The sequence below is a fragment of the Cololabis saira genome, chromosome 14 (genome assembly GCF_033807715.1).
Source record: "Cololabis saira isolate AMF1-May2022 chromosome 14, fColSai1.1, whole genome shotgun sequence".
Taxonomy (NCBI): domain Eukaryota; kingdom Metazoa; phylum Chordata; class Actinopteri; order Beloniformes; family Belonidae; genus Cololabis; species Cololabis saira.
Window position 1 is genome coordinate 17,798,317 of NC_084600.1, and position 27,031 is coordinate 17,825,347.

At 41.4% G+C, this 27,031-nt stretch overlaps 1 protein-coding gene across 1 annotated transcript in view; it reads left to right on the top strand.

The window, feature by feature from the left end:
• Positions 1-27,031, top strand: part of LOC133459751 (roundabout homolog 1-like) — a 113,596-nt gene that overhangs the window by 77,529 nt on the left and 9,036 nt on the right. Inside the window, exons 4-16 of the mRNA XM_061740020.1 lie at positions 7,727-7,847; positions 10,546-10,684; positions 11,366-11,493; positions 16,944-17,068; positions 17,178-17,349; positions 20,731-20,936; positions 21,030-21,111; positions 21,202-21,370; positions 22,064-22,230; positions 22,377-22,498; positions 25,631-25,865; positions 26,041-26,162; positions 26,266-26,437. Coding sequence (XP_061596004.1) covers positions 7,727-7,847; positions 10,546-10,684; positions 11,366-11,493; positions 16,944-17,068; positions 17,178-17,349; positions 20,731-20,936; positions 21,030-21,111; positions 21,202-21,370; positions 22,064-22,230; positions 22,377-22,498; positions 25,631-25,865; positions 26,041-26,162; positions 26,266-26,437 — 1,960 coding nt within the window. The remainder of the gene's footprint in view (positions 1-7,726; positions 7,848-10,545; positions 10,685-11,365; positions 11,494-16,943; positions 17,069-17,177; positions 17,350-20,730; positions 20,937-21,029; positions 21,112-21,201; positions 21,371-22,063; positions 22,231-22,376; positions 22,499-25,630; positions 25,866-26,040; positions 26,163-26,265; positions 26,438-27,031) is intronic.

Sequence of the window (27,031 nt, forward strand, 5' to 3'; positions counted from 1 at the left end):
GCGCCAAGAGACTTTTCTTTAAGTTGTGACATGATACAGGTGTGTACCGATTTTGGTGCATGTACGTCAAACCGTATTGTGGGGCTTGAGGCACAAAGTTTTCTAGGGGGCGCTGTTGAGCCATTAGGTCCCGCCCATTAATGCAAACCATTAAATATCACATTTTTCACCAGGCCTGGCTCAGTGTTTCGAGAGGAGGTAGTAAAACGTTAATACCTGAAGCAACAGCAGGACTGGTGTCATCACCATCACCACCTTTGAACAGCCAATATGCTTACAGTGTTTTTTCATACACGTATAGTTCATACAGGAAGATAGTGTAGCCTTTGTCTCACTTGATTTGGCCTTGTATTCATATACATACTAATTGAATGATTATAGGCTATCCCATTTGTTGCCCAAATAAATAATTTCAAAATCAGTAAATAATTAAAATCAGTACTCGAGTTGTAAAAAAAAAGAAATCAGGGGGGATGGTGGATTTGATCATATGGGGACAGATAATTGTGCTGATTACAAATAATATAATATATTACAAATAATAGCAGTGACCAAAACAGCTGCAGAAATACTGCAGGAATGACATAGCAGCAGTTAAATGCAGCCTTCTGTAAGCTTTAAATATCCACTGGGCTTACATCAAATACATCAAAACACAACAATAAAAAACACTTTTCTGAACTTATCAATATGACTCTGTCCTTCACAGGATAAGTAAAATTGATCACTGCAAAAACTCTAAATCTTAACAAGAATATTTGTCTTATTTCTAGTTAAAATGTCTCATTTTAGTAAAAAAATCTCATTACACTTAAAACAAGACTCATCACTGGAAAAAACAACAATTTTCACCTGTTTCAAGTAGATTTTCACTTGTAATAAGTAGAAAAATCTGCATGTGGAACAAGATTGTTTTGCTTGTAATGAGAAGATAAATCTTGTCCCATTGGCAGATTTTTCTACTTATTTCAAGTGAACATTTACTTGAAACAGGTGAAAATTGTCAAATAAGTTATTTTTCTGGTGTTATTTTTCTGGTGATGACTCTAAATGTTGAAATAGCAGTAAAACCACATTCATTGATGAAATGACATAAGGGATGGAAAGGGGTGATGGCAGTTTTACAGGGGGATGATTTGGACCGTTTTTATTTCAGGGGGGAAATCCCCCTCATCCCCCCTCAACTCGAGTACTGATTATAATAAAGTGTCTTATAAATCAATAATTTTAAAATCTCAATCCTTATTTTTATTTAACGGCCAGGGTTTATAGGCTGCATATTTACACTGTGTAGCCTGAAAGTGAACTGCAACTTACGTGCGGACGCATCTTTGCTGTGGAGGGGGCTGAATAAATCAACCAATTTTTGACATTTGGCCGTGTCTTCCTCCAGCGCCTTTTTTTTCTCTCTCCCTCTCGGCACCGCCTTGTCGAGGCAAAACCTCATTTTAACTCTCCCTCGCTGTGGAAACAGCCCCTGCTTGTAATAATGGCTGCAGCTCGAGCGGCAGAGCTGGTGGTGGGCGTGGTTTCAGCAGCGGAGGAGACCGAGGGGTGGTGTGCATTTTGGTGACGTAAAGAAAATGCACCAATCTTAACGGCTCACAGAGACCACGTGACACTGGGGGACTCTGTAAGGGTGGGGGCGTGCAGACCCTGCAGATTTTCATAGGGATTTCATCTTTTCTGTGTTGGCAGGCTGAGGGGAGACCACTTTAAATATGTTAAAACAAGAAAACACGTGTTTTTCATAATAGGTCCCCCTTTAAAGATTTTCTAACAGTTTAGTTTGTTATGAACGTCAGAGATGTAGTTATAACACTGGATACTTGTGAATAATTATAAACATTGAAAAACGTACTTTTATATGAAAATAACCAGAAACAGATAGCTATAACATGGTATTTATATACTGCTTTAATGAACATTATTTTTATAGCCTATAAGCTATAAATATTATTTTTCTATTTTAATAAAATTAAATGTTTTTCTCTCATTTCAATTAAAACAAATAGGAATATTATCGGTTTTAATGACAATTATTGTACATCACAGCTAATTGTAAAATACATTGATTCAATTCGATTATATACAGGAATTACAGGCTATGATAATAATAGAAAAGAAAGAAAAATGACTCAAACAAAAAAAAAACAGTGAGTGAGACAGGCAAGACAGCGACAACCAATGCAAGTGGGATGTCAACAGTGTATACATATTTCAAAACACAGACAACAACTTCTGAGCAAGTGGTTTGTTGAGCAGATATTGGAATTAATCTCAGATATTTGCATGAGGTCACTCTCTCTCTCAACTAAATAAATAAATAAATATATATATATATATAAATACAACAACACACCCCTCTCCTCTTAAAATAAATTCAAATAAACAATCAAACTTATTTCCTTATACAATTTATACAAAAACCATATGTCTTTGTAAAAGAGCATAATACAAAGTCTTTCAGAATAAATGTACGTATTTTTAACGTGTGACAGCATCCTGTATCATAACTACATCTCTGCCGTTTGTACAAACCAAACTGTGTGGAAATCGGGTAAAGAGTCTGGGAGTTATGAATGATTGTAGTCCGGGAGAAACCTTGCTCAGTAGAAATGATGCACTAAGACGCAAATAATGCCCTGTCCAAGATGGCGGCCGCATCGATCGGCGCCCGGTCCAAGATGGCGGCCGCGCCCCACCCCCCCTCCCCCGAAGAGCTGCGCGCGCATTCCAAACTGCACTCATCCCCCCACCTTCCCCCCGCGGGAGCTCAACCCCTCCCCTCCCAGTGCTGCTGCAGCAGTCTTCTCAGCTGCAGCAGTCATGCTGGATCTGACTGAGACACAGTCTGATCACACATAAATATTCATTTAAAATCACGTCTAATGATTAGGTTTATCAAAATCACAGGACATTTTCAAAATACAGTAAACAATATACTGATGAAGTCCCATATGTCTATGACATTTATTGACAAAGACATAGCTTTTTACGTTATTAGTTCATTTTTTTAATTTTTAGAGTGACCAAGTTTTTCAAACACAATATGTTACAGTGTATGATTTTTTACTCCTGTTGTAAGCTATCTGAAACTGTCATTTGATTTTCCTTACACAAAATCTTTGATTTTTAATTAATATTTTTCCAGAAATACAGAGTGACATAAAAATGCCAATTCCTTTCAAGAAATAACCACGATACGCGACACAGTCAACAAGGAACCTACTGCCAATCAAATGTGTCAATCACATTAAGATTGGATAAACCAAACAGCAACTAAAGCACATAATTTGATGAAAAATGTATACCTGACCAAAAGGTGGCGCTATGGAGTTCATCCAAGATTGTCATATCCACTTGTTCAGAATGCAAGCCCGATTAAATGTATTGAATTTGGGTTCATTCTGACCAATTATGTTTAAGTTACAACAACTTTTATGTTCATGGCGAGATCCCGAAATTTGACAACCTCTGACAGCGACGCCCTTTGACACAAACTTACAGTTTTCTCTGTCACTCATCGTCAATGCCTTACCTATTATCTCACCAACTTTGAGATCAAGAAACTGATCTCGTTTGGAGCACAGATGCAAACTAGAAGACATGACAATTCCTGGTGCCAACAGGTGGCGCTACAACCGATCCTGAATATTCCACCATAGATGGGTTCAGGCTCAGACTTAAATCATGCACATACGTTTTCAACCACATCAAATCATGTATTGCTGAATTACAGCCAATTGATGTTTGATGGCGAAGCTTAAAAATGACCTCAAACTTCGGCGGATCACTACGGTCAAGCCCTCTGGCAGAAACTTAAAAGCTTCGCAATTTAGCGTCGGCCATGTGTCTAGATTGTACAAACCAAGTTGTGAGCCAATTCGATAAAATCTCTAGGAGGAGTTCGTTAAAGTACGAGGCCTAGAAATGATCAGAATTCATGAAAAATGACATTTTCTGTTCAAAATGCCGGACTTCCTGTGTAACTTAGACCATGGGTCCAAAAGACTTTTTTGTAGCTCTTTGTCTAATATAATACTCACATAAAGGTCATTGCTGTAAGTCAAACCATATTGTGGGGCTCGTCAAAAAACATAAAATAGGTGGCGCTATAGAGCCCATTCTTGTGGACCCATGCCTGTCGCCCATAAAATACGTAATTTTACGCGACTCTGGAAGCATGTGCAAAATTTGGTGAGTTTTCCAGCATTTTAAGGCCTCCAAAAAGGCAATTTATTTACGGCGAGAATAATAATAATAATAATTAAAGCTGCAAGCAGCGATGAACGGGCCCTCGCACTCACGGCCACCGCCCCCATAAGCATATCAGAAATGACACCACCCACGACTCTCTATGTCAAACCATTCAAAAGTTATAGCAGAAAATCGGGACAACCAATCCGAAGAAGGGGCGGGGCTAATTTTCACCAATTATGGTCAAGGACTCAATACCGAGTCCCATGACACCACCCACGACTCTTTATGTCAAACCTTTCAAAAGTTATGGCAGAGAAAATTATTCTAGGGGGCGCTGTTGAGCCGTTAGGCCACGCCCATTAATGCAAACCATGAAATATCAAATTTATCGCCAGGCCTGGCTTGCGTGCAAAATTTGGTGACTTTTGGAGAACTATCAAATATGGACCAATCAGATGAAGGGGGGCACGCTTTTTGGCGTCTAGCGTCGCCACGGTAACACTTTTGAAAGAGAAAAGTAATGCGCCTAGTCGCAAGATGAAGACGCACATTTTGATGTATAACACACCTGGGTGCACGTTACGGTTCGGGCCGTATTAATTGCCGAAAGAATGGCATAAATTGCGACAAAATTACACATTCATTCATTCATTCATTCATTATCTTACCCGCTTTATCCCTTGCGGGGTCACGGGGGTCTGCTGGAGCCTATCCCAGCTCATTTTAGGTGAGAGGCAGGGGTTACACCCTGGACAGGTCACCAGTCCATCACAGGGCCACATATAGACACACAAACCATGCTCACAATCACACTCACGCTCACACCTACGGGCAATTTAGAATCATCAATTAACCTAATATGCATGTTTTTGGACTGTGGGAGGAAGCCGGAGTACCCGGAGAAAACCCACGCAAGCACGGGGAGAACATGCAAACTCCACACAGAAAGACCCCTGCCGGGCCTGGGAGTCGAACCGGGGACCTTCTTGCTGTGAGGCAACAGTGCTAACCACTAAGCCACCGTGCTGCCAAAATTACACAATTAATTCAAAATGGCCGACTTCCTGTTCGGCTTTGGCCATGGCGCCAAGAGACTTTTCTTTAAGTTGCGACATGATACAGGTGTGTACCGATTTTCGTGCATGTACGTCAAACCGTATTGTGGGGCTTGAGGCACAAAGTTTTCTAGGGGGCGCTGTTGAGCCATTTTTCCACGCCCATTAATACAAACCATGAAATATCAAATTTATCACCAGGCCTGCCTTGCATGCAAAATTTGGTGACTTTTGGGGAACTATCAAATATGGACCAATCAGATGAAGGGGGGGTGCGCTTGTTGGCGTCTAGCGTCGCCACGGTAACACTTTTGAAAGAGAAAAGTAATGCGCGTAGTCGCAGGATGGAGACGCACATTTTGATGTATAACACACCTGGGTGCACGTTACGGTTCGGGCCGTATTAATTCTCGAAGGAATGGCTCATATTGCTCCAAAATTACGCGATTAATTCAGAATGTTCAAAATGGCCGACTTCCTGTTCGGTTTCGGCCATGGCGCCAAGAGACTTTTCTTTAAGTTGCGACATGATACAGGTGTGTACCGATTTTCGTTCATGTACGTCAAACCGTATTATGGGGCTTGAGGCGCAAAGTTTTTTCTGTCTGAACCAACCAGATGAAGGGTGGGTGCGCTTTTTGGCGTCTAGCGTCGCCACGGTAACGCTTTTGAAAGAGAAAAGTAATGCGCATAGTCGCAGGATGGAGACGCACGTTTTGATGTATAACACACCTGGGTGCACGTTACGGTTCGGGCCGTATTAACTGCCGAAGGAATGGCATAAATTGCGCCAAAGTGACACGATTAATTCAAAATGGCTGACTTCCTGTTCGGTTTCGGCCATGTCGCCAAGAGACTTTTCTTTAAGTTGTGTACTGATACAGGTGTGTAGCGATTTTTGTGCATGTACGTCAAACCGTATTGTGGGGCTTGAGGCACAAAGTTTTCCGGGGGGCGCTGTTGAGCCATTTTGCCACGCCCATTAATGTAAACCATTAAATATCAAATTTTTCGCCAGGCCTGACTTGCATGCAAAATTTGGTGACTTTTTGGGCACGTTTAGGGGGGCAAAAAGGCCCTCCTTTCGTCAGAAGAAAAAAGAAAGAAAAAAGAAAAATTCCTACAGATACAATAGGGCCTTCGCACTGAAGGTGCTCGGGCCCTAATAATAAACATCACAGATACAATAGGGTCCTCGCACTTTCAGTGCTCGGGCCCTAACTACAGTATAGGGTGTTAAATCTAACCTAAAACCAAAGTATTTGCAGCAGCTTTGGAGTGTCAGCTGCAGTTAGGATTTTATTTATTTGCTGGACAGCGTAAGCTGCTTGTAGTGGAAGGTTAGTCTGGAGGAGGTTGACTAATAAATGAAAGGTTACTAGTTCATCCCTGCAGCAGCGGTTTAATGGCGTTTTCCATCAGTAAGCTGGTGAGTGGGAAGAGCCCACCTACCCAGGTGACGCAGGATTGCTGGACCTGCTTAACGGACACAGAGCTGGAGGCAGCCTTGACCCCTACGCTCTGCTAAGAAATGGAATAGCTTCCCTGCCAGGAGTGAGCTATGTACTCTGTGTGCCTCCAGCAGGTACATGTGAATAGCTTGACTCCATCAACGAGCATGGCTAGGAAAGACACACTCTCAAAGCATAATAACTGGGCTGAAAGTTTAATTGAAGCCGGTGCCTGGGAGAAGTTTTCAGATGTCTGGACGCGAAGAGCTGCTTTGTGTTTGTTTTGAAGTCTGCAGATCAGTGTGCTTCCTGTCTGCAGTGGCACGTCTACTCGCTGCTTATCTGGTATCACCTCTAACACAAAGGTAGCAGCTTATTATCAGTGCAGACGCTCACATTCAAAGCACTATAAAGACATCCAGCGTGGCCTGTGGAGGCGTGTGGTGGATAGAAAGTCCTGAAAATAGCATGGAGTGCATACATCTTCGACCTCTTTGTTATATGTGTGGGTGTGTATGTGTGCAGATATGCGTCTGGAGATATTGAAAGTTTGAGAAAGTCGAAGTAGGCTCATAACATCTAAAGAGAATCTCCACAAAGACGTTGTGTCTTTGTTCCTAGGGTTCTTATGATGCACCAGATATGAATTATGTAATTTCCTAATAGGTGACCTTCTCTGCAACTTTTAAAGGCGGAGCAAATTTTATTCCTAAAATGTAGCAACATATACTGTCAAGCCATCAGGAGCATAAAAAATGTTTGTTTTCAAAGGGAAGCCGGCCAAATATGTGATTATATGCAGGTGCTATCACACATGAAAGAATACCTCTCTCGGCGATAACATCTTGAGCTGTGGCACATTTTAGCATAACATTTCAAACCGCAGCTGGATTATTGAATGTATTATGAATATCATGTGCTCAATCAGTAATCCACAAAAACGCTACACACGAGGGAGGTAAGATCCTGTGCAAATACAACTGTGCAAACATTGGTTTATTTTCTGGCTCGTTTCAGATCCGGAGCGGCAAGCTGATGATCACCAATACTTGGAAAAGTGACGCAGGGAAATACATCTGTGTGGCGACGAACATGGTGGGAGAGAGGGAGAGTGAAGTTGCCGAACTCACAGTGCTGGGTAACATCAGGAGCATTCTTTTTCTAAATTGTTTTCCACAGTGAAGTGCCTCTATTAGTCTAATTTTTCTCTGAGCTCTTAAAGCTTGGTCTAGCTGTCCACTATATGAAACTCTTGTCACTGGGGTATAATAACCTACTAATTATGACAATTATGCGGCACTGTATTCAGTCTGGCAGCTTGCTGCATATCTACCGCAGCCACATCCAGTGTTAAAAGCTTTCAGAATAAGAGCTCCCCACGGCACAGTACTTTTGACAACCCCCACCCTTAATGCTTATACCCCGCTTATTTTTTTACTTTCAGAGCCCTTATCAGAATCCCATGGTTACATGACCTTGGTTTGGGTTGCAAATGCACTTTGTAGTGTCTCTGAGTACTTCACTGCTGTGATGATAATGCTGCCAAATGCAGAAAGAGGTGGACATGTGCCTTTCTACACACTCAACATAACGCATGCCTGAAGGGCAGTTCACAACTAGAACGATAAACGACAATGAGCAATATTGGAGGGATCACTTTCGGAGGCATTTCATAAATAAATCATAATAATGAAAATGCACCAAAACGACACGTTCAAAGGAAATTCAAGTAAGAGATTAAAAAAAACAACAAAAGCACCACTATATGATAAACAGTCTTTATAAAAGATGAAAACAAAAGAGGGACATATGGGAAATGATTGGACTCAATCTCCAACATCAAAAACACTTCAAACTGACATTGACTCAAATGAAAGGTGACAGCTCCAGTAATAGAGCAGTAGTTTCTATTAATTCTTCACATGAACCCACACGCCCTGTTTCTTTTTTTCTAAAACACTTTCTTTTTCTCTTTTTGTGAGGGTAGCTATGGGCTTCTTTTTTGTAACTGTACAATAAATAAACTCCTCAAGCACTTTGTTGAAGTCATGCCAGTCTGACTTTAATGTCATTTAAAAATCATCACAGCAACACGACTAAGTTAAACGTATGAAAATGTACAGAACGATGGCTATATAATTTATTCCTCATTTCCATTGGATTAAAATTATCTGGGGATCTGCGGTAATTTGTAATAACAGATGACATCTGTCATTTTAATCCAGTGGGAATACGCCATGTCTGTAGTTTGTAAACTAAAAAATCCACTGCAAATGACCTACCCTACATCAGCAAACAGAGGTAATAAGAACATTTTAATCCTATGCAAATAGACATGTTTGTAATTCAGTAATTTGCAGGTAGAAATATTTTTTTTATTAATTGTCTCGTCGCCTTTTCTGCCTCTTATTATGGCAGATTCCGTACAGCATGTGATATTATATACTTTAGCTTATATCCACCAAATAGAGTGGAATAATCTAATCATTTTCGTGCATAAACATAAAGAAATCAAATCCACATTAAGCTTCACATGAAGACTTTGAAACCTTTATCTTTCATTAAGCTCAAAGTCTCTGACAGCCCAAAACCTTTAGACTTCAATTCATATTTTGGTTACATTTACCGTTAACTTTACTGTTCCCATGGCACATTTTCGGATTTTGTCAGATGAGTTTTGACTCAATATTCAAAGTTAAGTACCTTTTTTATTTAACATTATCTAATAAAAGGCAAGGCACTGACAGAACTTTTGAGGATCAATATCTCTGAAGTGTGGTAATACACAGACTTTGTTTGTCCGGTGCAAATATGCTGAACTAAATTAGGTTGCAGGTGGGGTGACTTTCTGTTATCATTTTGTAATTATATAACTATATGAATTCATCAACCCAAGAATTTGACCGCACCTTCCTGATTGAGAGGTGCTGTAGAGATGCAACCCCTCCTCTTACGCTTCCACCAGACAGTTTTGTTCTGTAACCCAGTTTAACAGATGAGCTTGAAACAGTCCCAAAAATTCACAATGATTAGTGTTCAATTTTATTCTTTGGCCGCCTGGTGAATGGGCACAGAAATAGCTACACAGATACTCATAGTTTTGATCCATTTCATAAAATGATGAAGATTAAATCTGAGAATTACTGAATTACCGCTGTTTTAATCCTTGCAAGGCTTGGAGCGAAGGCCCTCAGTTCCCGTTAGAGGGCTTGCCTACCCATCAGTGCCTTGCAATTGTTAAAGTAACTATACTTTGAAATGGTATTTTTTAAATCAGTAGCTGTTTCTGTTATTATACACTGCAAGGTACTTTAAAAAAAAGGCATTCAAAATGACTACGATGAGGAAAGGCATCATGGTTTCTATTGAAACAGATAGTGTTGTTATGTATTGTATCAACATATTAGCTTTCTGCATTACATGTCCTGAAATCTCAGCTAAACCTCCAAATAAGTGCATTGAACAAAAAACACCCATCTTACTGACATACATTACTTTCAACATACTTTAGTAACATTAAAGAAACAATTCAGAAGTTTGTGTTCTACTGACCGAAGATTTGATGCTCTACCATTTATTTCTCACTTGCAGCTCTTTAACACTACACTCCCTTACAAAATTGCCATTGCATGACTTAATATCAAGCAAGACCCTCTTCCATTAAAACACTTCGGTTTCTGACTGATTTGTACCTGTTTATGATTTACAATTGCTTACTTAACTACCTTAAATTCATCACTTTAATTTAACTAAACAAAAGCCTCACTTTGCTTGACTCTGATGAAAATGAAGTTTATTCTGATACATTTGTTTCTCGCCCCTCTCCTGCCCTCCAGAGCGGCCGACCTTTGTGAAGCGTCCCAGCAGTGTAGTGGTGTTGGCAGACGAGAGCGTGGAGTTCCACTGTGTGGTTCAAGGAGACCCCGTCCCCACCGTCCGCTGGAGGAGAGACGATGCTGACCTGCCTAAGGGCAGGTAACTCACAGAGGCACTCTGCAATAATTACAGTTCAAACATGGTATTTCTGTCACGATTGGTTTTGGTGAGGACCCAAACGCAGGAGAGCAGGAGGCAGGAGTTCCAGAAAACTCTTTATTTGTAAAGACAAACCAAAAAGCTACTGAGCAGGATCAAAAAGGCAGAACAAAAACAGGAATCCAAAAACTGGACGAGGAGAACATGGAGGGAGGAAAAAGTACGGACCGGCGAGGAGCAGGCCAACGCATGGTCAAAGTTCCGGGGGCCGTCCTCGGGGCCGGGCCGACCGGCGAGACAATTCGGGGGGCCGCCCGGCGAGACAGTTCGGGGGGGGGGGGGGTCAGTCAGAAGGTCGGTCTTAGGGCGTAGCAGGCGGGTAAGGGGGGTCGGTCTCGGGGCGTAATAACAAACCAAAAACGCTGCTGAGCAGGATCAAAAAGGCAGAACAAAAACAGGAATCCAAAAACTAAACGAGGAGAACATGGAGGGAGCAAACAGTACGGACCAGTGAGGAGCAGGGGAAAGACAAGACTAGATATACACAGGGGATAACGAGACACAGGTGCAGACAATCAGGGCAGATGGGAAACAGGAGGGACAGAACTGAAACTCAAACTGGGGGAAATGACAATTTCAGCTTTCGATATCATGTCTTGAGTGTTTGTGTCGTGGCTGCAGGTTTGAGATCCTCGAGGACCATACCTTGATCGTTCGCCAAGTTACCTCTTCAGATGAAGGCTCTTATACATGTGTGGTGGAGAACATGGTTGGGAAATCTGAAGCTTCTGCCATGCTCACTGTACACGGTCAGTACACCCCAACCCTCACACCTAATGGCTGCACCACTTTCTTACAGATGGACAGTTCCTACACCTTTGAGAAACGTATTGCCAACAGGCCTGATTCTGTCTCCTAGTGTCACAAATGCGCAGACCTATATTCCAGTGCTGTGCCTGAGGTCGCTGTTAAAATGTCTTCACCAGTTGCCATTTCTAAATAACAAACAGTTTAAGACATTGCAGGAATTTGTTTACGACGCACTCCATAACCATGTCCTTCATAAACTGAAAAGAGCATACAGAGTCAAGGTTAACGTGGCCACAGAAACTGGATTTATGTGGTTGCAGTTGTCCCACCACAATGACACCCTTCATTTCTTAGGTTACCGACGGGAAATAAGCAGTGACACATCTCATACTTGCAAACAGAAACCTATGCAATTAAGCCCAGTGCTGTGACGCAGTGGGAGACTTAAACTGAGAGAACAGTAGGTCCTAATTAAAGATGAGGCGGGACTTGCCGCTAAGTGACATGATCCCAATTACATTCTCTTCACTTTCTTCCAAAAACCTACGAAAAAATGCATTAGATGTTAACATAGCTGATTTTCTTTGTGGAAGTGGATATTTGAAGCTATGTGGGAGATGGGTTGAGACTGGGAGAAAGAGGGAGGTAAACTGTGTGCATATCAGCTTAACACACAGATATAGTATGAATGTCTTAGTAGCCTGGAGACTTGAGAGATAAAGTCTCCACAATGAGTCCAGACTTTAAACTGCACCCCTTAATATATCACCTTTAGCAAAACTATGCAACAAACTTGTGTCAATCGCAGATGAAAGGAAAATGTTTCAAGGTTCCTGTTGTTCAGTGTTACAAGTGCTCACGTGCAGCCCACATGCCACAGTGGATGTGTTATAGAGGCACCTTACGGACCTAGGGGATGTATAAAACTAGTTTATTTTGTCCTTCCGCTAAAAGGAGCTTGAGGCCGGATTGTGGCAAGATTTATGAAAAAAATCTGTATACATTTTAAGTTTTCTAGTAATAATGTCAGATGAAGCGTTCCAAACCCAAAAGAATGAGCCCTCTAGTGTATCTCTCCTTTGCCTTGAACAGGCTGTGTGCTGCAAAATGTGCTGCAATTCGGTCCCGAATTTCCTGCGCTGTCCTGCGGATGTGACGTCACATGACGCTGCATGTGCGTTCTCCCCGTTCTCCCGTGCCGGCTTCACTGTTGGCTGCAGTACCCCCAACGGCCGTCGTGGTGAAGGGTGGCGCTAGAGAGTCTCATTTCTTAAAAGGAGCCTCAAGCTCCTTTAACACAATACAACACAAATGCTGATTACTGGCCATTCTTTAGTAATCAGTATTGTGAGCGCTTGAGAATATCTAGATGATCAACGACAGGTCCATCTGCAAGCAGCCCAATGTTGTTAAACATGCAACACTGGTCCTTTGGTTTTATTGGCAATTTAAAAAGTGACTGACATACTTTTTATTTATTTTGTTATTTTTTTTTCATTTGTTTATGCGGCAGGTTCCCGCACAGTACCAACAGATGTCCTTTTCCCCTTCCGTCCTGACAAACTACTCTTCAACCTCTCACTGTTTTTTTGCCCTCATCAGGCTGTTTATACAAATATCAAACCAGCAATTCACACATTTCACACATTTAACTATTCTTTTTGATCCAAGTGTGTAATTAGCCTATCCTCTTGTTTGCACGTCTTCGATTTTCATTTTTCAAAAAATCAGCTTTGGTTAGCTATAATGACCCGATATCGCTAACATAGCTTTGCTGTTTCTCATGAGGAGGATATGATACAATTAAATGTTATTTAGTGAGAAAAAAAAAGATAAAGTGATGCCTTTTTTAAAAAAATAATGTAAATAGCTATAGGAGACAGACTTTGTGTTTTAAAAACCTCATCCATTTTACCAAATATGAAACATAGCTTCATGTAACATCTTGTAACAGGTTTTCTGGAGGCGATCAGAAATTGAGTTTCCAGCCAGCAATATTGCAAAATATTGCAAACTGCACAAAAACAGCAGTCAAAAAACAACCCATGGCAACCACGTGTTGCAGAGGAGGCTACCAAGGGAAGCAGCAGGCCCAGGTCTGCCTGAAGTTTGCTTTTCAAACCTGTAGCCACTCCCACAATCCTAGGTGCAGGAAATAATCTGATCACCCACTTTGGCTCTTACCAGGAGGAAATCTTACCAAGCAGAAGAAAAAAAGTGGGCCAACTCACCCCTCCCATAGAATAGTAAAGATGGGGGGAAAACCAGTTAATTAGGGAATCTAGGGAGTGGAAGAAAAATGTGTGATATTAAAACATTACTCTGGCACTCAAAGGCAAGTGAGGTACTGCCCACATTTGAGCCCCAGCTAGATCATTACCCAAAACAACCTGAATTCCCCAAACAGGCAAGTAAGGGTAAACACTCACCAAAACTTCAGCCTACACAAGTTTGGAAGACAAAACCAGACGATGTAAAGGGATAGTCATTACATTCAAGGTCGTACCCTGGACTGTAGCTAAGGTGCCGGTATCTTTATCAGAGGGAATTGGCAAGACGGATGCCAAAATGAAAGAGCATAAAGCACCAGAGTCCCTAAGAATTTTACCTGGGACTTTATGATCACTTCCAACCCGAGAAATTGAGTGAGAGTTCACTTGGCTTAGCCCAGGGACCACAGTAGCAGAGATGGGCTTGGACCGGACTGAAAGGATACTGCCGTAGAGGCACTGTTTTCATCTGGTTACCATAACTTACACATCGCCAGTTACCATTTTCTTAAATGTTAGAACAAATTAATCTGCCAACACTGCTGCGTCAGCCAAACTTTTGACTTTGCACTCATTCAGATCAGTGGCTACACAATTGTAAAGAGGAGATCTAAACTGCTCCAACACATCTGCACCAATGTCTCATCTCCAGAGGCAACCTGCCATCGATAAAAGAGCTGTCAACTCACCAACAAACTCAACATGAGTCTGATTCTCATGTTTCCGGGATTCTCTGAATTTCTGTTGACAATCTTCTGGGACCAATTTAAAAGCATCCAAAACAGCAGTTTTAACTTTTTGATACTTTTCACTCTCGGACACAGTCAAAGCAGAAAATGCTCCATGAGCTTTTCCAGTCAGGACACACTGCAAAAGCAGTGTTTTCTCTGAATCCGACCAGTCCCTCATTACCTTTCAATTAAAGGGGACCTATTATTAAAAACAGGTTTTTTCTTGCTTTAACATATATAAAGTGGTCTCCCCTCAGCCTGCCAACTCAGAGAAGGAGGAAAGCAACCAAATTCTGCAGTGTCTGTACAGCCGCCCGGATGAACCGTCCAGTGTGATGTGGCTTCTACGAGCCGTTCAGATTCTGCTCCCGTTGTTACGTAACGACAGGAGCGATGCGTGAAACCACGCCCACAACTAACTCCACCGGCCGGAGCTTCCACCATTTTTTTGTAGCGGTGTATCGCGTCATCGCGTCAGGCAGCCAATCAGCACAGTGCCTCATTATTATAGCCTCCCCACCCACTCAGAATCCCACATAGTGAAGAAGGTTAGAAACTGGGAAGATAAAGACACGGCTCAGAGGCTGAAAAACTAATTTATTTAGCAAAAACAATCAAAAGCTTGTTTTTAAGACATTCAAGGCCTGTTTAAAATAGGTATTAGATGCCACACAAGGCATCAAGGCACAATTTTCAAGTTGAGAAGACCTGCCCTGAGAATCACAAAGTTTACCATCCTTACTTAAATCAAGCTGGTAAGTTCCAAACTTGCCTTATCTTCCTGTTGCTTCAATTCAGCTTCACAAAGTCGTACATTCAGTCTCAGCCTCTACAACTCAAATTCATGCTGTTTAGCATGTTCTTCACACTCCAAAGCCTGTTGATGTCACAACAGTAACAGTTCCTCCTGTTGCTCGGATGTCAAAACACTCCCAAAACCCTCCAAAGAAGAAACATCCATAGTTGTATAGTCAAGCAAACCATCAATGTCCGGAACAGGCTCCTTTAACAAAGGCTGCTGTAAAAGTCTTGCTTTCAAGTAGACAAAAATAGTATCCTTTAAAGTCTACTTCGAGCAATCGATGTTAAAATGCTCCACAATTTAACAACCGTTCCTTATTAAAACCAGATAATTCTTCCTCTTTTGGGTACACAAAACTACAAACTATCCAGTATTTAAAATCACGGACGAGCCCCGTTTTTGTTACTAACCTGTTTCTTAGTTAGCAACTAGGAGGGCCCACACAAAACATAATGGTATACCCAATTAAAGTTTATTTAAATCAGCCAACAAAAGCAGCCAACAACCCGTGGGAACCATGTGTTGCAGAGGTGGCTGCCCAGAGAAGGAGCAGGCCAAGCTCTGCCTGAGGTTGGTAGCCACTCCCATAATCCCAGGTCCAGAAAATCATCTCATGATCCACTTTGGCTCCCACTAGTAGGAAATCTTACCAAGCAGAAGACCAAAAGTGGGCTATCACAGTAGCATTCGAGTCTGGACTGTGACACATTTCGTGAGGTCAGAGTTGAAGTTGCCTAGAAACAGGGCCTCTCATAAGCTTTGTCCTTTCCCACGGGACAGAGAAAAGCAACAGTTACCTGAATGTCTACAGATTAGCCACGCGCAGCTATCCACCTACACTTTCACCTAATGTGAGGTAATCAAATAAAAAATAAAATGCTGAAATAAGAAAAGAACGGTGAGCTAGACAGTCTGACATTTAGTGATATATCACAGGAAGCAGTTGGGGAAATATATGCAAAACAACTATACTGAGATGCAAACTCCACCAGGCAATGCAAATAGCTCCATGAAGGGCACATGATATATGGACAGATGCAAAGTGATATCATTATGAAATAACTGTAAAAACAACTGGAATAAACACTAACTGATTGCAAGGAGTGATAAACATTTGGAGAGATGTAAAACAACCATAAGTATGACAAGGAGTCATGCAATGACTTCAAATAGATACAAATCAAGTGAAAAGTGCAAGTGCTGATGTTAGAGGTGCTAGAAGGTGTTTCATGCCCAAGGGCCCATGGACAAATGTTGTTAAGTGCATCCCTGCAACTGCATCTCTCTCTATTCAACATAATTACTCATCACGCTGCTCTTTGTGTGTTCTTTCTTGTAGTTAATACTGGTAAGTTGTCATCCATCGCTCAACCACCATCAGACAGCAACAGGAGCTCATGAGCCTGTCATTGTCCTTTCTGCACTCTCATTCCATCCATCACTACAGTATGTAATTCACCTTCTGTGTGGGTAAATGAATGATGATATTCTTTTTCATTTTGAAAGGTAAAACATTCATGTGTCTTGCTGCATATAGGTGTTTGGTCTTCACTATTTTAGCTTTTTAAGCACAGTGAGATGTTTTAACGATGAGAGATGAGCATGTGCTGGGCTGAAAGGTAATTAGAGTTTCTCTGCCTCTGCAGTGCCCCCCGCGTTTGCCATACGCCCCAGGAACCAGGTGGTGTCAGTGGGCAGGACAGTCACTTTCCAGTGTGAGGCCACCGGCAACCCACAGCCTGCTATCTTCTGGCAGAGGGAGGGCAGCGAGGTGAGATGCCCACCCCCCCCCCAGTCTGTGATAAGTCTAAATCACCACTCGGTGTAAATAACGTTAAGGAAAAGGAGGTTTCTAACTGTGATTTCTGCCTCCTCTTCAGAGTCTTCTGTTCTCCTACCAGCCACCTCAGCCTTTCAGCCGTCTGTCTGTATCCCAGATGGGAAGTTTGACCATTACGGATGTTCAGCGCTCTGACGCTGGCTTCTACAGTTGCCAGGCTCTCAACATTGCTGGCAGTGTTATTACCAAAGCGCTGCTGGAGGTTACAGATGGTGAGTAACTGGAAGGAGCAATGGAGGACAGATGGGGGGACTTTTATTTCCCTTTCCAGCATCACACTTTGGGTTTTTCTGCTAAAAAAGATCACTTTTCAGCTGCCGCATTACTTTGTCTAGAAGCTATGTTTTGCCACACATGGCTGGCATATGTACATTTCTCTCGTACTTTCGTTGACCCCAGATTTTTTTTGTACGTCGGCAGTATAGAAGCTAATCAAAGAGAGTTAGATCCGCCCAGTTTTTATAAATGCAGCCCAATCTGAGTTTAATTTTACTTGTGAACAAAGACTCGAGGATTGACATATGATGTCATTCATCAGTACTCCGGAAACTGCTCCGAGGGGATTCTAATCCAAATCCTACATGATGAAATAACTGTGTTAATTGCTTTAGCAAAGCAATTTAACTGTGCTTGGAGGCCCACACCAGTAATTACATACCTGCATGATCAAGAATACATGTGTCTGTGCAACTTTCGTGCGGTGTACATATGTTGCATTAATGGAAATAATTGCTTACGGTTTTATCAGATTGTAAATGCTGTGGATCTGTTCCACGCAGCACCGTCAGTTAAAGCGGAGAGTCCTTCACGTTTACTGACAGCAGGCTTTCACTCAGTTAACATTTGAGAAAAGGGGGAGGGTCATCATGTTTTTTTAATAGTGGTGTGCATAGATTTGCACTCTGAATTGTACTTTATGCTCGCCCTCCCCCAAAATTTTCTCCATCCTACCACATTCCTCTCATCCCCATTTGGAGTGGTGCATTTTTATGGTAATAACTGGTTCACATTACCTCTGGCACTTTTCAAAGCATGTTTCCATCAGTTTTTTTTTCTTTTGTATGTGTGTGTGTGAGTGTGAGGGGTGATTTTTATTTATTTATCTATCTAAAACCCCCACCCCCATCCACAGGATTTTAAAGTGTGTGTGTGTGAAAGAACTCCGTTATCTAAGTGGAACTGTTATTAGTTGGGCTTTGCTGTCATGATTGGATCCGGCTCCGGCACTACCTTCTACCCAATGAATGATTAGTTGCCCTCCGCTGGAGGGGAAAAGTTGATTTCTTTTTCCTCCACTGCCTGCACAGCCACCTAAGCCTATTGTTCTTCTGCTTTACCAATTTTCTTCCCAATATCTTTCACATCTTATCTTTTTTTTTGGCCTTTTTTACCACTTCAGTTTCATTTTTCTCTACTTTCCTCTATCTTGAGTTTATCTCTTTCTTTGTTGATAACTTTGGCCTTTGTGAACGTCAGCTCCCACTTTCTAATATCCTAACACACTTTTGACAGTCACACTTTTTTGGGGGGTTTGTTTCCTTGTTTTTTTTTTATTTTAAATTCCTTTAGTTGTGAAATGACAAACAAACAAATGCAAGAAAGAGGTGGGATGAAAAAGCCAGATGACACACAATTACAGTAGCAAGAAAAGGTATGTGAACCCATCTCAGTATGTCTGGATCAAACTCCATCAACTTTCAGGAGGAATTTGGGCTCATTATTCTTTACAGAATTGCTTTGATCTCAGGTACATTTGTAGCATGTCTGTTGTGAACTCCTCTCTGAGGTCATTCCACAGCATCTCTGTGGAGTTAAAAGCCGGGTTTTTTGTTTTATTTTTCGAAGCCATTCTGTGGTGGAATTACTTGATGTTTAGTGTCATTGTCCAACAACTAAAATTAATCTGGCAAGCATCCCTGACTTTATCCTGTGGGGTATTTTGGTAAGCTTTTGAAATAGCTTTCCCCTCCCTGACCAGTAGTCCAGGCCCTGAGGCAGTGAAGTGAGTCCAAATCATCATGTGCCTTCACCATACCTGCCTGCTGGGATGATGTTTTGATGCTCGTAAACTGATCCATTTATCCTGCAGAATATGCTTCGAAAACAATTAATATTTTGTTTCATCAGTCTAAAACACTTGCTCCCAGTGCCATTCCAGACTGCCAGTCTGCACAAACTTAAAGCAGCACTATGTAACTTTTCCACCTTAATATAATATTTCCAGAGTCATTGTGATGGTACATCAACTTCCAACAGGTTTAATGACACCTCTGTCATGGTCTGAGGGGTCTGTATCGCCTTCACTGGCACTATGTAACTTTGAGGAGCATGGTAGGAACCCTTCCACACTAAAAAACTACAATTTTTTACGGCTTTGACTGCTTTACGGCATACGTCACTTCCCCCTCCTTCCCGATTCACAGTCGAGATGAAAGCTTGGCGGGGCGTGGAGCGCAGAGCTCATGGCCGAAGCAGCGAAAAAAACGAAGAAAATACATTTTTTATCGGAGGAGGCAAAAAAAGAAACTGTAAAATTGTGCAGGGCTGAAATATAAGGAATGGGCATTCAGTTATTCACAGGTTATAAAGTATTTTTTTTATTTTGTCAGTATGTTGGACTACTAATTTATGAAGAAGGAAAAAAGTGCAGTAGTAATTTGGGGCGCATTATCTCGCTAAAACAGTCTCACTAATAAAACCAAGTTGAACTAAGTGATTTTCAACATCGTCATATTATATTGTTTAGCCAAAAATAGATACATTACCTCTTCGCTATCCATCCTACAAACGACCGCTGAAAACAGAAAAGTCGTTTTGAAAGTCTGTCCCGTCTTATTTCATTCACTATCAAAACAAATGCAGCGACGGGGACAGGAATTTTACGGCAGTACGCGCTGGTGCTCATGGGAAATGTAGTGTTCTTTCTGGTAAAGCACTACCGCTTTTGTCCAAAGGAGCCGCCAAACTCAACAAAAGCTGAAAGTTACATTGTGCTGCTTTAAGGCTTGCAGCAATGGAGTATGGCGGCTTCCACCATGGTGTTTAGCCTTGGACACCTCGTCTGTTCAATAACTTAGATAGATGATCAGATATGTTTACCAGCTCCAGTGACGTCTTCAAAACTTAAAAAAAAATAATCATTTTTCAACTGAATTTAAGTCAGAAGTCTATAAAAAAAATAATTTCTCTGCTGTGGCGGAGTCAATAAATATCCCTCTCTGGACATGAAAATCTATGGCATAAATCATGTTGTGGCCGAGAACGTCTTGCCAACAATGTAGTGATGTATGCATGTGGTTTGTGTCCAAGAGCTCACTGAGGTCGGCAAATGCTCACAATCTGCTAACACCAAGAACTCTGCAGCATGCATCTATTTTTACTTCACGTTCTGAGGCAGGGATGCCATCACTTACCCACTCTGGTTTATGTGCTTAAAGTCATGACACTCATTTTGTTATATTTCCAGTGTGAATGAGTTCAGAAATGCCAGAAGAAGAAAAAAAAATCCATCTTTTGTACAATTTCAACATGGCCGGCAGGCAGACATAACTGTAGTTACTCTTTTACTCTCCTTCTCTTCTGTTTTCTGTTAGCTGGGTCAGACTACCTCCCTCCTGTCATCCGGCAGGGCCCACTCAACCAGACCGTTCCTGTGGACAGCACAGTTATGCTGGTCTGCCAGACTGCTGGCACTCCACCTCCCACCGTCCACTGGAAGAAGGAAGGTGTGGTGCTATCGATGGCAGACTCTCGCATTTCCATAACTGAATCAGGATCACTGAAGATTCACTATGCTAAGGTACAAGTGAAATAATTCAGCCATTAGAAGGGAGGAAGAGTCACTGAGCCAAGCCATCGTTCTAACAAGCGCCCCTGTATCTTTTCTCCTCAGCTGGGAGATTCAGGCCTCTACACTTGCGTTTCTTCTAGTTCCAGTGGAGAGGCTTCCTGGACAGCATCCTTGCGAGTGGAAGGTGGGCTTTTCATGCCGAGGAGCAGCACGAGAAGTTCATAACCTGTAAAGACCCCAGTATATTTAACTTGTGCTGGTTTCTCTTTGATAGAATTTGGGGTTACTGTCCAGTCCAATCATCCCATAGACACTAACCTGATTCCTGGTGCTCCATCTAAACCTGAAGTCACTAATATCAACCGCACATCTGTGACACTGTCGTGGAAGTCCAGCACCAATGCCGCTGCATCACCTACATCTTACCTAATTGAAGCATTCAGGTTAGAAATGTTTGTGCACATGTTGAATTCAAAAATATTTTAATCATTCTATGTTGCATACTGTATGTCAGGGATATTCAATAGGCGGCCCGCGGGCCACATGCGGCCCGCCAGGAGCTTTTATGTGGCCCCTGGTCATATTTCAAAAAAGGGGGTGTTGAAAGAGGTTCAAAAAGAGTTGTTGAAAGAGGTTGGAAAAAAAAAAAAAATCTTTTTTTTTTTTTATAATATTTTTATAACTGGCTACTATGGACTAAAATGGTTGTGCTCAATGCTTAATATAATATTCAAATAAGGAAATCTTGGTGGAAAGTGGTGCTTTGTCATTATTTACACAAGTTTACACAATGCATGGTTTCAAAATGAACTTGCATTCAAAATAATATTTCTTTATCTGAATATTATATTTAACATTCACAATTACTAAATCTGGAGACAATTAATACATAATTCATATGTAAACTAGATATATTCAAATGTATAATACAAATGTATTATATTTACATAAGTCTTCGCCTTTGAGTGCAAAATACATTTTGAAAACCCCCACATTTTCAAATTGTGCGGCCCTCTCCATACAGTCCTTTTGCAGATGTGGCCCCCGGCCGAATCTAGTTGAATACCCCTGCTGTATGTCAATGTTGAAATGTCCCTTTCAGTAATGTGTTACCACTTCCTCTTGTATTTTTGTAGTTATACTTTGGGAAGCAGATGGGTGACACTGGCAGAGCATGTGAAGACAGAGACCTTTGTTCTGAAAAACTTGAAGCCTGGAGTTGTCTACCTTTTTATGGTCAGAGCTGTGAATGCTTACGGCCTCAGCGATCCCAGTCCCATCTCTGACTCGGTCAGGACACAGGGTCAGTGTGGGTCCTCCATCACTTTTTGCTGCCTTTTATTCACATCTAGCAAACACACGTTAACTTTCAGAGAAGCTGCATGTTGATTTCAGTTGGAAGAAGAACTTGTTTCCGTCTCACTTCTTTCGTCTTTTTGATGCACATAGACAGCACTTTCACCATAAAGGGGGTGGACCACCGTCACATCCAGCGAGAACTGGCAGATGTCGTCATCCACCTGCAAACACCTATAGTACTTTCATCTTCTGCTGTCAAAGTGCAGTGGACGGTAAGGGACACATGCTCAGTGTTGTGCTGCTGCACATGCAGCAAAAAAGGGCAAAAGGTGGACATATCATTGCTGAATGATGTGATAGATTAATCATATAAAAAGCTACGGGTCCGGCCTTGGGAAAAAATAAAAGAAAGATGGAAAGAACTAAATTATCTCATCGTAGTGGGTCTTGGTATTAGCCAATCAGTCGTGTGAAAATACTAGTAAGTACCACCATTAGGGATGGGAATTGATTAGATTTCTACGATTCCAATTCCATTTTCGATTCTGCTTAACAATTAGGTTCTTTATCGATTCCCTTATCATTTCACATTTGGAAAAAGGGTGAGGGTTGCATGCTGTGTGTGCAAATGTTTTTTCATGTTAGTATTTCCTCGCTTTGACGAAATATCCACTTGGCAAGTGTTGCAAGTTGCCCTGTTGTCGTCTTTTTAACTGAAATGTAACCAGATTTTCGAGTGTTTGTATCGCTTGGGCGCCATGTTTACAATTTTTTTTTTAACTTTATTTAATACAAAACAGGTAACAATACAAATGCGAAAAACAAAAACGCATACAGGTACAGAACAAGAGGGGACATTAAAAATCAAACAAAACAAACAGACAAATAAAACAGTACAAAACAACAAAGTCAATGTTTTTGCTTAGATTTCTTCTATGTGGCCATGTATGTGTGTGGTGTGTATGAGTATGATGGTTTATGAGAATTATGGGTTTTTTAAGGTGAGAGACAGCAGCCAAAAAAATTAATAAAGCTAAATAAATAAATAAATAGGATGAATAAAATACATTTAAAAAAGGGTTTAAAAGGGGGAGCGTTAACGAAGGAAGAAATGAGAGAGAATGGGATGAGGGGGGAGAGAAGAGAAGAGAGAACAAAGAGAAAAACAAACAAACAAGCAAAAAGAGACCATGATCTTGGGGGGCATCTCCGCCATGTTTGCTATTGACTGATAAGCAACGTGTGTAAGCTTCGCACATGCATGATGACATTATTCAGGCCCACTGCAATCAAAAAGGGAATCGTTCGCAAGATTTGCAAACGATTCCAAGGACTTTGAACAGTAGGAACCGGTTCTGAACAAGAACCGGTTCTCGATTCCTATCCCTAACCGCCATGATTCAATAGCTTGTGGGTCCACCTTTAGCAGCAACAACGTCAACTTGTTTCCTGTAGGACTTCAATCTCTCACATCACTGTGAAGGAATTTTGGCTGCTTATTTTTTTATAACATTGCTTCAGTTGATTGAGGTTTTTGGGCATATTATTATAAACAGCTCTCTTAAGGGCTCATGACATCATCTGAATTTGGTTGAGGTCTGGACTTTGAGTAGACCATTCCAAAACCTTGATTCTCTTATTTCTCAGCCGTATTGAATTTGCTGCTGAGATTCAGATGGCTGTCCCGTTGCATGACCCAATTTATACTACAACTTTTAGCCTTCTCGGCTACAACCAAAAAGGTGTCCAGGTCCTGCGGTTGCAAAACAACCCCCAATCATCTCCGCTCCACTCCCATAGTGGGTGTGGGCTGTTTCTGATGAAATGTTGTATTAGGTTTACAACAAACATGGCTTTGCGCATTAAGGCCAAACATCTCCACTTCGGTCTCGTCTGTCCACTGGACATTATTCCAGAGCTCCTGTGGTTTGCACAGAACTCCTTATTCCTTCATGTTCTGTTTACAGAGAAAAAGATGTAATGAGGCAGCACTTCCAAACAAGTTATACTTTTTCAGTCTTTTACTGACTTGCCATGAGCTTTAATATTTATTCTGTTAAATAGTTTTTGGCTTTTTGAATTTTCTCTGCTCAGACCTTGTGGCGAACATGCTGGGACCACTCTTGGAAAAATTGGCATTCGTCTTGAGTGTTTTCCACTGGTGAATCATTTGTGTCACTGTAGAGTAATAGAGTCCGAATTCTTTTTAAACGCTCTTATAACTCATACGTAAAGGACGGTGTAGATTTGCAACTTGGATGAAACCACAAGACTAGATCAATGTCGCTTGAACAGACCAAGGTGAATATGTTTTGCTCAAACACACAGCTCTCTGTCTGACCAAAACAAAACAGTAGAAATCAGAGTAAACACATTGTGGCAACTTTCAGGCATAGTTTTGAAGGATTCGGGCTGGTTTCAAAGCCACAGAACCATCTTGCACTCTGGTCTATACCAAAGTATTCAGAGTGAGATGTGAAAGCTTTTCTAAATAGGGACAATGGTATCATGCAACGGGACAATGATCCCAAACACAACAATCAAACCTACAAAAGAATGGCTAAAAAAATGAAAGAATTAAGTGGCTGCAATGGTCTAAATTCCCACATCGTTTCTAAACTGAGGCGATCTTGAACAGAAGAGAAGATTCCACAAGGACGTGAAAGTGCATGTGTGGTGCATGTGACCTGATATCCATTTATCTGATTCAAGACGCAGTCAGCATCAGATAATTTTTGTATTTAAAGTGTGTATCCACATACAGTACATAAAACCTTGGAAATAAAAGAGTGTGCACCCTCATTTTCACATGCATGTAATTTCTCCTTTATTGTTTAGTAATGTGATGAAGTAATACGCCACGCCAATACATTACATAGTTTGATTTTCTCTTAAGTAGATATATTCATCTCTAGCTGCAACAAATCAGCTTGTAGGTGTGAAATATTGTACTTTGTGTCAAACCCATAACATTGCACATGCAGCATTTTATTTTTTGCGATGCCTCCACAGAAAACTTACAGGAACCCTTTGCCAAAATACTGTGGTTGAAACGGAAAGCGCTTAGTTGTCTTCTGGCTTCTTCTTAACTAAACCAAGCTGACTGGAAACTATTAATGATCTCATATTGTGGTTTGCAGTGCGAATTCACATTTTACATGAGGAAAAGTACATGGGAGAAGTGAGTTAACTGAGTTTTAACAGATCCTTCCTGTCGGAAGTGCTTTCTCACATACAATCAGGCTCAGACTAACGTTGTGGTGGTGTGTTGTTTTTGTTAACTTAAGAGATATAAGTGCGAATGAACACCAATCAAACTCAAAGGGAGACGTTTAGCAGATCATGATAAAAAGAGCCCAGCGATCAAACATTAGGCAACATGTTCTGTCGATGCATCTCCACAGGTGGAACACCAGTCCCCATATATCCAGGGTTACAAGGTGCTGTACAGGGCGTCTGCTGAGCATGGCCAGCCCGAGGTGCAGTGGGGTGTCCTGGAGGTCCATGTCCCACAGGAGGACAGGGTGGTGATCAGTCAGCTGAAGAAAGGATCCATCTACGAGTTCAAAGTGCGCCCCTTCTTTGATGAGTTCCAGGGATCTGACAGTGAAGTGAAGGTGATCAGGACTCTGGAAGAAGGTGAAGTTTTGTTCTAAAGTGTCTCAAACATCAGAACGGAAATCAATATTGGTGGAACTAATGTTTTTTGTTTTAATAATTGTATCACTGGCCATACAAATTGCTTTATTCAGTATGTGCATTGACGAGACTTCCACCACACCTCCGTGGTTAACTGCATGCATCTCTGCCTTAGCACCTAGCAGAGCACCCCAGGGTGTTACGGTGACAAAGAGTGATGCCAACGGGACTGCTATCCTCGTTTCCTGGAAACCCCCGCCAGAGGCAGAAAGGGATGGATTCATTCAGGAATACAGGGTACAATAATGCAACAGGTTTAATTTAAAGTCTGTCTTTGTGCGACTGTGTTGCTGGATATGTCCCTCAGGCTGAACCCTGTCATCTCGTCTTCCTTTGACAGATCTGGTGTCTGGGTAATGAGAGCCGCTACCATGTAAACCAGTCGGTGGATGGTTCCACCTTCTCTGTGCTCATTTCCAGTCTGGCACCAGGCGTTCGCTACAGCGTGGAGGTTGCAGCCAGCAACGGTGCTGGACCCGGAGCCAAAAGTGATGTTGCCTTCTTTCAGTTAGGTAAATGACGTTTTTAATGAATAAACTACCATTCTAAAAATCTAAAGATTCTTACTATTTATGACATCAACAGTTACCAAATATGCATTTTTCTTTACAAAATATTTTCCTCAGAAGGAAATGTTCCTGAGCACTTTAGTTCATACTTTGCCACTAACTCTCAAATTCATTCCTACTCAACTCGGCAGGCCCTAGCCCTACATCCGCCTAAATGTCTGGAATCAAGAAGCCAATTTTTGTTTAGATTTAGAGGAGTCAAAGTCTGGAATAGTTGGTACCATATTGCAAAACATTGTAGGTCCCTATCCATGTTCAAAAGTCGCTCAAGAGAGCATTTAATTCAAAAATGTAGTCAAGAAAGCTCTTAATGTTCTTTTGCACTTCATATTCTGTGTTGCCATTTGTTCAGCTTAATACTCATATTTTCATGATCATATGTACAGTAATTTTTTTTATCTTTTTTATATATTTTTTTTTTATTATTATTTTATTTTCATTCATGTTCTACATGCAATTTTTATGATTTATTTTTATTTTTATGATTTTATATCCTCATAAGGATTTGTTAAATGTTATTAGGTGGGGGCTCCTCAT